General features: G+C 31.6%; 2 protein-coding genes across 3 annotated transcripts; one reads left to right on the top strand and one right to left on the bottom strand.

The window, feature by feature from the left end:
• The first annotated feature begins 343 nt into the window (after nucleotides 1-343).
• LOC127249018 (uncharacterized) lies at nucleotides 344-3,471 on the top strand. Of its 2 annotated transcripts, none has more exons than XM_051271609.1 (7): nucleotides 344-997; nucleotides 1,118-1,223; nucleotides 1,320-1,738; nucleotides 1,872-1,974; nucleotides 2,065-2,861; nucleotides 2,975-3,079; nucleotides 3,178-3,471. In XM_051271609.1, exons 1-7 carry the CDS (start codon nucleotides 437-439, stop codon nucleotides 3,274-3,276), a joined length of 2,190 nt encoding a protein of 729 aa, XP_051127566.1. In that variant the 5' UTR covers nucleotides 344-436; the 3' UTR covers nucleotides 3,277-3,471. The 2 variants fall into 2 exon arrangements, with proteins under 2 accessions (XP_051127566.1, XP_051127567.1); XM_051271610.1 differs by having other exon boundaries at nucleotides 2,068-2,861.
• A 411-nt stretch (nucleotides 3,472-3,882) lies between these two features.
• On the bottom strand, nucleotides 3,883-5,271 carry LOC127249348 (xyloglucan endotransglucosylase protein 1-like). Its single transcript, XM_051272099.1, has 3 exons — nucleotides 4,848-5,271; nucleotides 4,512-4,705; nucleotides 3,883-4,435 (listed from the first exon to the last, which is right to left on the bottom strand). Exons 1-3 carry the CDS (start codon nucleotides 5,121-5,123, stop codon nucleotides 4,063-4,065), a joined length of 843 nt encoding a protein of 280 aa, XP_051128056.1. The 5' UTR covers nucleotides 5,124-5,271; the 3' UTR covers nucleotides 3,883-4,062.
• Nucleotides 5,272-10,896: the final 5,625 nt, after the last annotated feature.

Below are 10,896 nucleotides of genomic sequence, written 5' to 3' on the forward strand. Positions count from 1 at the left end.
CTCCGGATTAATCAATTATTTTTTTATCGATTCATCCAAATACCTCTATTCTCACATTTTTCAACTAATTTTTTTTTTCAAAAAATAAAATAAATTATAATTGCCTACTGAATCAGTTATTTTTTGCAATTTTATTTTTTATTTTCATTCATCTGCAATTTTGTTTTCTACGCCAAAACGAGTCTTATTGATTTAATGAAGTTAGCACCACCCGTCGACCATCCGCTAGACTTAACGATTATGTTTTTTAAAAGCCAAACAAATCATTTGAGGTGAACTTTTTGTGATAGGCTGATAGCATTTTACTTTTTTCCTTTAAAGCGTCTAATATTATTGCCCAATATTTTTAGCGCGGGAAAGTGAGGTTTACTTTGGCGCCGCTGAGGAACGGCAGCTTCCCTAATATTCTTCAACAATATCCAAACCCTAGCCCCGAATGCTTCTCCGAAAGGAAAAAATTTGCAGCGAATCTATGGAAGGATCGTCGTCCCTCAAGATTGTCGGCCGGAAGAGAAAGAAGGCTTCTCCATCGGCGCCGAATTCGGATTCATTGACAGGAGTTCTTACGCGCAGACGGTCCCAGATACATTGCCGCCGGAATCGGTCGGGGATGCTTAGGTCTGGTCCAGTTCCCGGGGAACCGTTTCGTGGGATTCAATCTGTGAAGCATTTTCTGAATACGATCCGCATCGATGCTTCACGTGGCTCGTCTGTTAAAGATCTTAGGATGCATCGTGTTTTCACCCCAGACATTACTTCGGTTATTCCGAAAGAGGAGGAGGAGTACAAGGCGGAGAAGGAGCTGTTAACGAGGTCTTCAGATACGGCTCATGATTCAAGTCCAGATTCAGATTTAGGCGCAGGTGATGCGGAGGGGGGTGAGCTTGGCAGATCGAGGGAAAATCTATTGGAATCACGCGATGAACCAGAGGGTTCGAAAATTGGTGTGGACGCGAAGATTTGCTCGGGAGAGATTTCTTTTTCTGAAAATAAAATGGTAATTGAGTAACTTTGCTACATTGAATTGCTCTTTAGGCTAAACCGATTGTGTTACCCTAAATCCTATTGAATGAAATCTGAAGTTCGAAGTAAATGCATTGTAAATTTTCTGATGCAGGCTGTCAACAAACTTGTACGGAAGAAGGTTTTCAAGACGCCGAGCTCTTTCAGCTACAGAAGACTGCTTCCGCATCTGATGGACATTCTAAACGATGATGACCCTAGTATGTCTTCTTCGCTGTGCTCTTCTGCTTCTGTCATGTAGAAATTTTTAGAACTTGTGCGGCGTTAGTATTGAATCCCTTAAAAAATCTGTGTAGGTGTTTCAAAAGTTGAACTAGTAGATGGGGGAATTTCTCGCGAGTTGCAGAAGTTGGATAGCGTAATTTCTGATACTCCACCGAAAAATCTTGATGTTGCAAGTCCTCTGGAGAATGGAGAGGTTGAAAAGTTACATGAGGAAAGGTTGTTTATGGCAACTTGTGAATTAGATCAAGCTAAGGAGATTATGGGACCTGTGGAAGTGAAAATATTATGTAATGGGAAAGGTGTTAATGGTGTCGATACTACAGCAGAAGAAGAATGCGATCAGATGACACCACCGGAGTTGGATTTTATTGCCAAGGGGTTCGGCAACTGTGGAGATTCTACAGAATCTGTGCAAGCTGAGAACCAAGAATTTAAAGGGTTGTCAAATGGTAGTGAAAGGAACAGCAAGCCTGATAATCCAAACCGATTGGTGAAGCTTTTCCATCCAACATATATCTTGTTCCAATTTTAGTTCAACTGACTTTAGACAACTATTGCATTCACTATTTTGATTTCCTATTACTGACTTTTTTTCTATCTTTGAAATCTGTTTAATTGCTCAGGTTCTGAATCCTTGTTCACAATTGAGGCTGTTCAAGAATCCGGGATCTGTAAGCTACAGAAGACTCCTGCCATTTCTTATGGATATATGCAAAGACAATACCTGTAAGCCTCTTTTTTCAAAGGGAAATTAAATGTTTCACGTAGAGATGTGTATATAGTTGGCAGCCAGCTGATCTTTGTCGATATCTGTAGCAGGCTCGGGGATAACACAAAGTCCAGTGGCTTTGGTGGATTCACAAGAAGAGTTGCAAACAGTATCATCACCTACCGCCAAACAAAGCGAGAAACACAATATAGAGAGTGGGATGCAAAATTCATCGCCTTTCCCAACCCCTCTCCAACCTTTGTCCGATTTGGTGCCGTGTACTAGTGCTAGATTGAGTTCATCAATGCTGAACTATACATCCAATGTTGATCCAAATTTGATCTCTTCTCAAACACCAAACGATCCGTGTGGAGTGAACGATACAAAGATGGAGGAAACCATAAAGTCTCAGATAACTCCCAGAAAGTTGGAATCAGATTTTGACAGGGAGAGTAGTAATCCTCTACCTCCTCCATCCTCAATCGAGAATGATGATACCTTAAGTAAGGAGTCTACTTTTGAAAAATCCACGACCGTTGCAAAGCCAACGAGGCAGTCATGTGCAGAGTTAGAGTTTCAAAACAACAATGAAGACTTGGTTTGCAGAATAGATTCAAACCAAAATCTGCCACTATCCAAAATACCCAACACCGGTCCTTCCAAGGGAATATTAAAGAGAAACCGACTAGGATGCAGAGGGCTGTGCACTTGTTTGGCTTGTTCATCTTTCCGTCTCAATGCTGACAGAGCATTTGAATTTTCTCAGAACCAGATGCATGATGCCGAAGAAGTTGCCTCAGTGCTAATGAAGGAATTAGCAAACCTTGGTAATATGTTGCAGAAATCTGTTATTATTGAAAACGGCCTTATTACCAGCGGCCTTAGTACCAGCCAACTCAATCCAGTGAGTTACACTCACCTTCAAATTTATTGGCACTAAGATTCTTGTCGACTTCTCTGGTCATATTTTGTTTCAAATGTTTTGACCAGATCAATGCTTTCTGTTTCTTGATGCAGGCTGCAATTAAAGAAGCATGCGATAGGGCAATCGAAGCAGAAAATCTAGTTAAAGAACGCCTCAGCCAAATGAAGTACGATCTCAATGTTCACTGCAGGATCCCGGTATGTTCAGCAACTCCTATCTGCATTACAATGATAGTGATCGATATTAACTGTTAAAAGGCATGAGAAATATTTTTCTGCTATGGCATCTACTGCAGGACTTGATGCCGCCAAGAGTTTATTTTTCTAATTGTATTCAAGAGAGAACTCTAGTATTAGATCCTTGTGGTACAGAAAAAAAAGCTCGAGTAAATTGAAAATGTCGGCACTTATGGTCCCTCGGATACTAAGAGCTTGTTGTCCTGGGCGTGCATTGTTCAATTCTGCTCTGATGTTGGTTTTTTTGCGCTGAGCTACCTTTTTACAACATAGATAGCTTTGTATGTATGAATTTGTACCCTCCATACTCGAGGTTGCATTGTTGTGATAATGGAGTTTAAGTTGATTGATTACATTATTAATGTGTATAAATACACTTGGAAAGTATTTTAGATTTAGGTATATTCTAAAGCAATTTGAAGTTGGTTGACTCTTTGGGAAACATGGTTGATTTTTGGAAGTCTCGTAGAAAGAAAGAAAGAGAGGTAAAACAAGTGGAATGAGTTTTTAGTATATGTTGCTCGAGCTTTGACTCAAATTTGTTAGCGGTATTTGACTTGTTGTTCAAGAATTCAAATTCAAATTTGAATTATATATATTCTTTTAATATATAAATTAAATAAATCTAATTTTATTCATAATTTAATATAATAAAATATGAATTTTGATATAAAAATTATAAAATAATATAAATATAGTTTGGTTTGTTTTATCTTGTTAAAAAGAGTGGACCTGATTTGTTTTGTTGTAGGTAGCTTTTGAAGGGAAACAAATAATGACATTTTATTTGCATATTATAGATATATGGAGTAATGTACAATAATAAGTAGTAGTAATCAATAAAACAAGGGAAGGGATGGCAAAAAGGGAAAAGACATTTCACAGAAGAAGAAGCAAAGCAAGTAGGAAGGAGTGAGTGTAGTAGTAGTAGCAGCAGTAGTAGTCTATGATTGTGTGCATTCGGGAGGGAAGCCTTGCGGGAAACGGTTCTGATCGGTGCAGTAATTGTAGATCATGAAATTCCTCTGAACCCATCTTAGCCTCCGCCTGGTGTAGGCATCGAGCTCCTTCTGGTTCTGCCATGCCTCCGCCCCGGCCGACATGCACGACCCCGTGCACTCCTGCGCCTTGAAGTTGCGGTAGTAGGCCGTGAATGGCGCCTTGGACCAGTCGGTCTTGACCAGCCCGCCTCGAGTGGCCCAGTCGTCCGCGTTCCACAGGCTCGAGTAGATCTTCATGCGCTGCTCCTTGGGGAAGGGGACGCCCAGGGACTCGGCGTTGCGGAACACCCTCACAGGACTGTTGTCCACCAGGAATCTGGAATGGAATGGATTGGATTGGATTGATGAATAATGAATTGGATTGAATATTGAATTGATGAATGAGTACTGACATGACGTGCCATGGCTTCCATACGACGGAGTAAGTGTGGAAGTTGGCAGTGGGGTCGAACCAGAGATAGAATTGCTGCTCCCGGTTGCCCTTGCCCTGGGTGTACACGTTGGTGTGCATTATGTACGGCTCCCCCGACACGTTGCCCAGGAACTCGAAGTCGATCTCGTCGTGGCTCGCCCCTTGTGAGGACAGCTGATGGATGAATACCAATATCATGCACTCATTCATTCATTTTTACATTTTATCAAGAATTCGATTATATTATACTCGTAGATAGAATAGAATAGAATAGAATAGAACTACCACTACTACTACTACTACTACTACTACTTACGTAGTAGGCTGTGACGGTGCCGGCGGAATTTCCGGCGACGAGCTTGATCTGCATATCAATCCTCCCAAACAAGTAGTCCTTCTTGGACTGGAATCCGGCGCCGGAGAGCCTGTCGAGGGACAGGGAGAGGAGCTCCCCCCCGCCCAAGATCTTGGCGCGCTGATCACCCCCCCATGTGAGGTCGAAGTCGTTGTACAAGTTGCTGCCCAGGAGCACTGTAGGTAAGATGAGGAAGAAGAACAACAAGGCATTACTGTTGGAGAATGGAGGAGCCATGGAATGGAAACAAATATCACCAGTATCAGTATCAGTATGTATGTATTATTAGTATGAATGGATTGGTACGATGATGATATGCGAATTTGAAACCAAATCACGACTCTCTTTCTATATATATAGAGAGAGAGATAGAAAATGAATTGTATTGGTGTTGGCGTTGGTGTTGGTGGGTTGCGTTTATTATGAGAGTAATAAAATAAATAAAAATAAGAATAAAAAATAAATGGCAATGACGTGGTGGTGGTGGTGGTGGTGGCAGTGAGAATTAGAGAGGATATGGGCAAGTGGAGTGGAGTGGGTGTACAGTGTTGTAATAAAGAGGTAGTACTACTTACTAGTACCAGTCAAGCTGGAGCCAGCTTGTATGGTATGGGTTGATATCAGAGGATCAGATCAATCAAACCTCAACTTCAACTTCACTTTTTTTTTTCTTTTTTTTTTTTTAATTCAAATTCAAAACAATTTTACCTAAATTGCAAACTAAGTTATAATTTTAAAGTTATAAATCTATTTTCACAGCACTGTACTATCTTTACCGGACAAACCTTATACATTGAAGGTGTGATTGTTCGAGAGATTGAATTTTGAATCGGGATTTAAATAATAAAAAATTTAAATTGTAATAATAGTAAGATGTAATATAAACAAGTGTTAGATGTGATATTTTTAATATAAAATCAATTTTTAATATAATATAAAAAATAAAAAATAAATATTTGATTTGATTTTTTTTTTAAAAAAAAAAGATGAATAATAAAATTTTGGATAAATCTTTGAAACAAACAAACCCCTAAATACTCTCTCTGTCCGGCAAAAAAACAAAAAAACTTTGAGATTTTCCATCTTTACAAAGACGGGAATGAATTATATAATGATGTTTTTATATTAATATAAAATACTTCGTATCAAATTTATTGCGTACTCACTTTCACTCGCTCACTGTGATAACAGAAAATATATGCATTAAATAATTATTAAAGATATGTTGTACATATACAAGTTTTAAAAAATAATAAAAAAAATTAAATATTTTATGTGCTATTTTTTTAAAAATAAAATAAAATAAATATTTAATATTATTAATAAACAATAATAGTAAAATTTTCAAAATATATAAGTAGAGCGATATTTATGTGTTTGTGAATTGTGAAGTGGGGAAGGAGATGGAGCTTTTACAGCAATGATTCTGTCCGCATCGATTCATTCATTTCCGGACCGTTGAGTGGATGCCAGCCTGGCTCCTTGGTCGTTGCCAGCCTGGCTCCCTTTTATCCATATTCACTATTTATTTATTACTTTCTTTCTTCTGCTACAACTATTAGCATTTATAAACTTTTATTATCTTGTACTTCAAAATTAGGTTATAGATTTGAGTTTTTTTATTAAAATAATATATCAGTGGGTTGTTTTGTAAAAAACAAAAAAATATTTTATTGAATAAATAAATAATTTAAATTTAAATTGAAGGAAAAAAATCAATTTTAGTATCAATATAATTAAAATTTATCAATTTTTGTCACAATATAAAAAATTCATCAATTTTAGTCTCAATATAAATAATTTCAATCAATTTTGGTCCCAATTATAAACAGATTCAATCAATTCTTGTCCCACCGTTAAAAAATTAATAGAAATTGATGACGTGGATATAACAGAGGTCTCAGAGGTCACGTGGCAATTGACCTGAAAAGTACACGGTTATGTACAATTATACACAGTTATGTTGTTACATGGCCATGTATGTATATTTCTATTTTAGTTTAAAATTTTATCTTTTTGTTATATTTTTTTAATAAAAAAAAATTATTTTGAATTTAAAATGGTGTAGTTGATATAGTTAAAATAGACAAAATCAATAGTAATTATAATATAATTAAAATTTATCAATTTTTAATTCAAATATAAAATTTTTTAAGATATATTCTTTTCAAATATTTTATCTAAAATTTTATTATTCATAAAAAAAAAAATTATCTTACAAACATTCAATTACACAACTATTTTTTAGTTTTATATATTATAGTAATATTAAAAATTAATTTATTATTTCAATACAGTAATTGGATGTTTATAAGAGAAATTTTTTTTGCAAAATAATAGAATTTTAGACAAAATTTTCCAAAAAAACATGCTCGACAAATATTTATATTTAAACTAAAATTAATACATTTTAATTATATTATAATTATTATAGATTTTTTTTTCATTTTAACTATATCAATTATTCTAAATTAAAAAATATAATAAAAAAAAATTTAACCGAAACAGAAAGGTACACGGCCGTGTAGTATTATACATGGGTGTGTAACAACATGGTCATATATAATTATACACTGAAATATATATGGTCATGTAACAACATGGCCGTGTAACAACGTGACCATGTATAATTATACACTGAAATATACGTGTAACAACATGACAGTGTACTTTTCAGGTCAACTGCCACGTCACTTCCGTTATGTCCACGTCAGCAATTTCCGGTAGCTTTTTAACGGTGGATCAAAATTAATTGAAATTGTTTATAATTGGACCAAAATTGATTGAAATTGTTTATATTGAAACTAAAATTGATGAGTTTTTTATATTGGGACCAAAATTAATTTTTTCCCTAAATTTAAAATAAAATTTAGAAAAAACACACTCACTATTTTATTTTTTATTTTTTGGATTCATATGCTGATTTATATATTTTTAAATTGCACTTTTATCAACTGCTATTAAAAATGATTAAAAATATATATATTTAATTTCAAAAATGTTGGCATTATTTGTTTTTTTTTTTTGAAAAAAAAAATTACATCAAATATTTATTTTTTATTAGAAAATACTATTACATTGAAAAATATCTTTTAAACCTTTTTTTTTAATACTTTTAAAATCCCATGTGCTTAAAAAATACTCTTTCGTCATACAAATATGTATTCATTTAATCGGATACGAGTTTTAATAAAAATGAATAATAATTATTATTTTTTTTAAAAAAATAAAAATATTGTTTTACGACAATCCAAAAAAAAAAAGTGAATATAAATTTAAACTACGGAGGAGTATCTAAACATAGCCAAAGTGGTTTCAAACATATTTTTAAATTAAGATCAAATTTTGCATTATTTATGCAATGCTTGTTTACTGATACTCTTTTAAGAGGAGATGGTTATATATGAGGTTTTAAAATAAAAATAACTACTCCCTCCGTCCAATTTCTCCCATAATTAAATATTTATTTATTTTTTATACAGAATTTTATGTATATTAGTATTATATTGATATATGTAGTAGAAAAAATTAAAATAATCTTATTAGTATTATATGAAATAAAAAGTAACGACAATTTGTGTAATATATTGTAAGTTGTAAATATATTTTTAATGTTAAGTAAATAGTAAAGCTATTAAAAAAAATAAATATTTTATTATGAGATAAAAAAAAATAGATAATTTGTTAAGGGATGAAAAAAGTATTATATATATATATAATTTTTGAAGAATTAATAATTGAATAATATATATATATATATGTAAAAACAAATTACAAATAGTTTTTTCTTATTTTGGAATCGTCTCTTTTTTTTTTTCTTTTATATAATTTAGAAATTCGTAGCTACTACACTGAATCTAATATAGTGCAAATTAGATTTGAGAAATAAATCATATTAACGCAAACTATGTGCAAATTTATGTTAAAAAGCAATCATTTTGAAATTTTTAAAATTGCGAAATATTCAGATAGAAATTTCTTCAAAAATATGAATATATATATGCATCCAATATATATCAATGTTATTATGAGCTTAGTCTTATACTTTAAGCAAAAATAGAACTAATATTTTTAATAGCTACTGAATAGTTATAAAAAATTATATATTATTATATTATTTAATTATATTAATTAAATATAACTAATTTTTAACCCTCGAGTAAAATATTGAATTAAAAATGATCAGCACTTAAGCGATGCTTAAAATATAAGACAAAACGAATTAATATTACCCTCCAAAAAATTAAAACTAAAATTTTATTGATTTATTATTTCAAAAAAATAAATGAGTAGTAACTATAGTAATTTATTTATTTATTTTTTATTTATTTATTTATTTTTTATTTTTTATTTTTTTTAATTGAGTTGAGAAAATGAACTTTAGAGATAAGGTTGGTGGCAGAGTATCTTCACAAAAAACAATTTAATTCCCCATTGGTCTGTGTTCTTTTGTTTTGGTTTTCATTTATTTTTTGTACTATTCAATGTAACACATCTATAGTCTAATTTTTATTTTTAAAAATAAATTAGAATTATTTTTATTTTTTTTATATATTTATTATTTAATATATCAATTTTGTAATAAAAAAAATTGTATTTAATCCTAATTTTCATACAAATTATTAAATTCAATTATTATTTTATTCAAAATAAAATAAAATAAAATAAAATATATACTCCCTATTTTTGATATTTTTATCTATTTCACGGCACTATGTATATTTCCAATTGTAGCAAGATATTTTAAATTACGCATCAATTATGTTTGCTTGATTGTGATTTAAATTTTAAATTACTACTATTTATTACATACGATAATCAATAAAAATAAAAAAACATATTTTTCGTCCATAAAAATTGTGTTCACTTTCTTTGTAAAGTATAAAAGAAGTGAGCATATTTTGGGGGACAAAAGAGAATATTATTTTTTTAGAAATATTATATCAAATAATGTTTAAATAAAAATTTAAACTAAATCAACAATTTATTCAAATTTTAAGCAAACAAAGGTTACAAATAATATTTGTATATAAATTTTTTAATATTAGTATTATATTTATATAGTGCAAATTAAAGAAAAAAAAATACTCTTATTAATATTATACTCCCTCCATCCATCTTAAATGTTACATTTGCTTTTTGAACGTTGTTTAAGAAATATTGTATTTTAATTGGGATAGTTTTTATGTAAAAAGACTATTACACCCTATAGTACTTTTTTTTACTTTTTGTTTTGCAATGAATTAGTGATTTAGGGTAATATAATTAATGTAATTAAAATCAGTGTAAAAAATGAGCAAATTTACAGAATAACTAAAACGACTGGGATAATTATAGAATTACTAGGAAAATTAAGAAATAAATAAAATTTATACTCTAATTAAAATTACATAATTAAAATTACAGAAATTAAAATCAAATTTAAAATTTACATAATTAAATACAGTGCAAAAATCTTAATTTACAATGAGAAGAAGAAATCAGTAGACAGTGCGATATATCAGTACAAATCACGATAAATCATCATGGAATTACATAATAAAAATCTAATTGAACACAGATACGAAAAACAATCCACAAAAATGTGACCAAAACATAATTTATTTCCCTCCCAAAGAGGGATAATCACATCATTGTCACATCATTTTAATCTTTCTCATCAAAGGGAAACTTTCCCTCCATTACCAAATACACATTCCCCCCATTAAACTACACTATATATACATAGTCAGATCGTATATTTCAGTAACTTAGTTCACAATGGCTGGCAATATGAAAAAAAACAAAATTTAGCAGCCAATGATCTTAATAGCATTGCACAATTTCTCTTGCAGGGGTCTACCAATGGGAAACCAGTTTATGGAAAAATTACTGAAGCAAGTTCAAAGAATGGTGTAAGTAGACAAGTTATCCATAGAATTTGGAAAAGAGCACACGAGCAAATTCAGTCAGGTCAACCCATTTCTTTAAAAAATAAGAAAACAGACCTTCCTCGGATTAAAAGGAAGGA

This window comes from Andrographis paniculata, unplaced genomic scaffold (genome assembly GCF_009805555.1).
Source record: "Andrographis paniculata isolate CXL003 unplaced genomic scaffold, ASM980555v1 Contig35END, whole genome shotgun sequence".
Classification (NCBI taxonomy): Eukaryota; Viridiplantae; Streptophyta; class Magnoliopsida; order Lamiales; family Acanthaceae; genus Andrographis; species Andrographis paniculata.

Excerpts from the sequence above, each read along its gene's own strand:
- LOC127249018 (XM_051271609.1), top strand. The coding sequence starts at position 437 with ATGCTTCTCCGAAAGGAAAAAATTTGCAGCGAATCTATGGAAGGATCG. Across the intron at positions 1,975-2,064 it reads TATATGCAAAGACAATACCT|CAGGCTCGGGGATAACACAA; the intron begins GTAAGCCTCTTT and ends CGATATCTGTAG. Across the intron at positions 2,862-2,974 it reads GTACCAGCCAACTCAATCCA|GCTGCAATTAAAGAAGCATG; the intron begins GTGAGTTACACT and ends TTCTTGATGCAG.
- LOC127249348 (XM_051272099.1), bottom strand. The coding sequence starts at position 5,123 with ATGGCTCCTCCATTCTCCAACAGTAATGCCTTGTTGTTCTTCTTCCTC. Across the intron at positions 4,706-4,847 it reads GCACCGTCACAGCCTACTAC|CTGTCCTCACAAGGGGCGAG; the intron begins GTAAGTAGTAGT and ends TTCATCCATCAG. Across the intron at positions 4,436-4,511 it reads TGGAAGCCATGGCACGTCAT|ATTCCTGGTGGACAACAGTC; the intron begins GTCAGTACTCAT and ends ATTCCATTCCAG.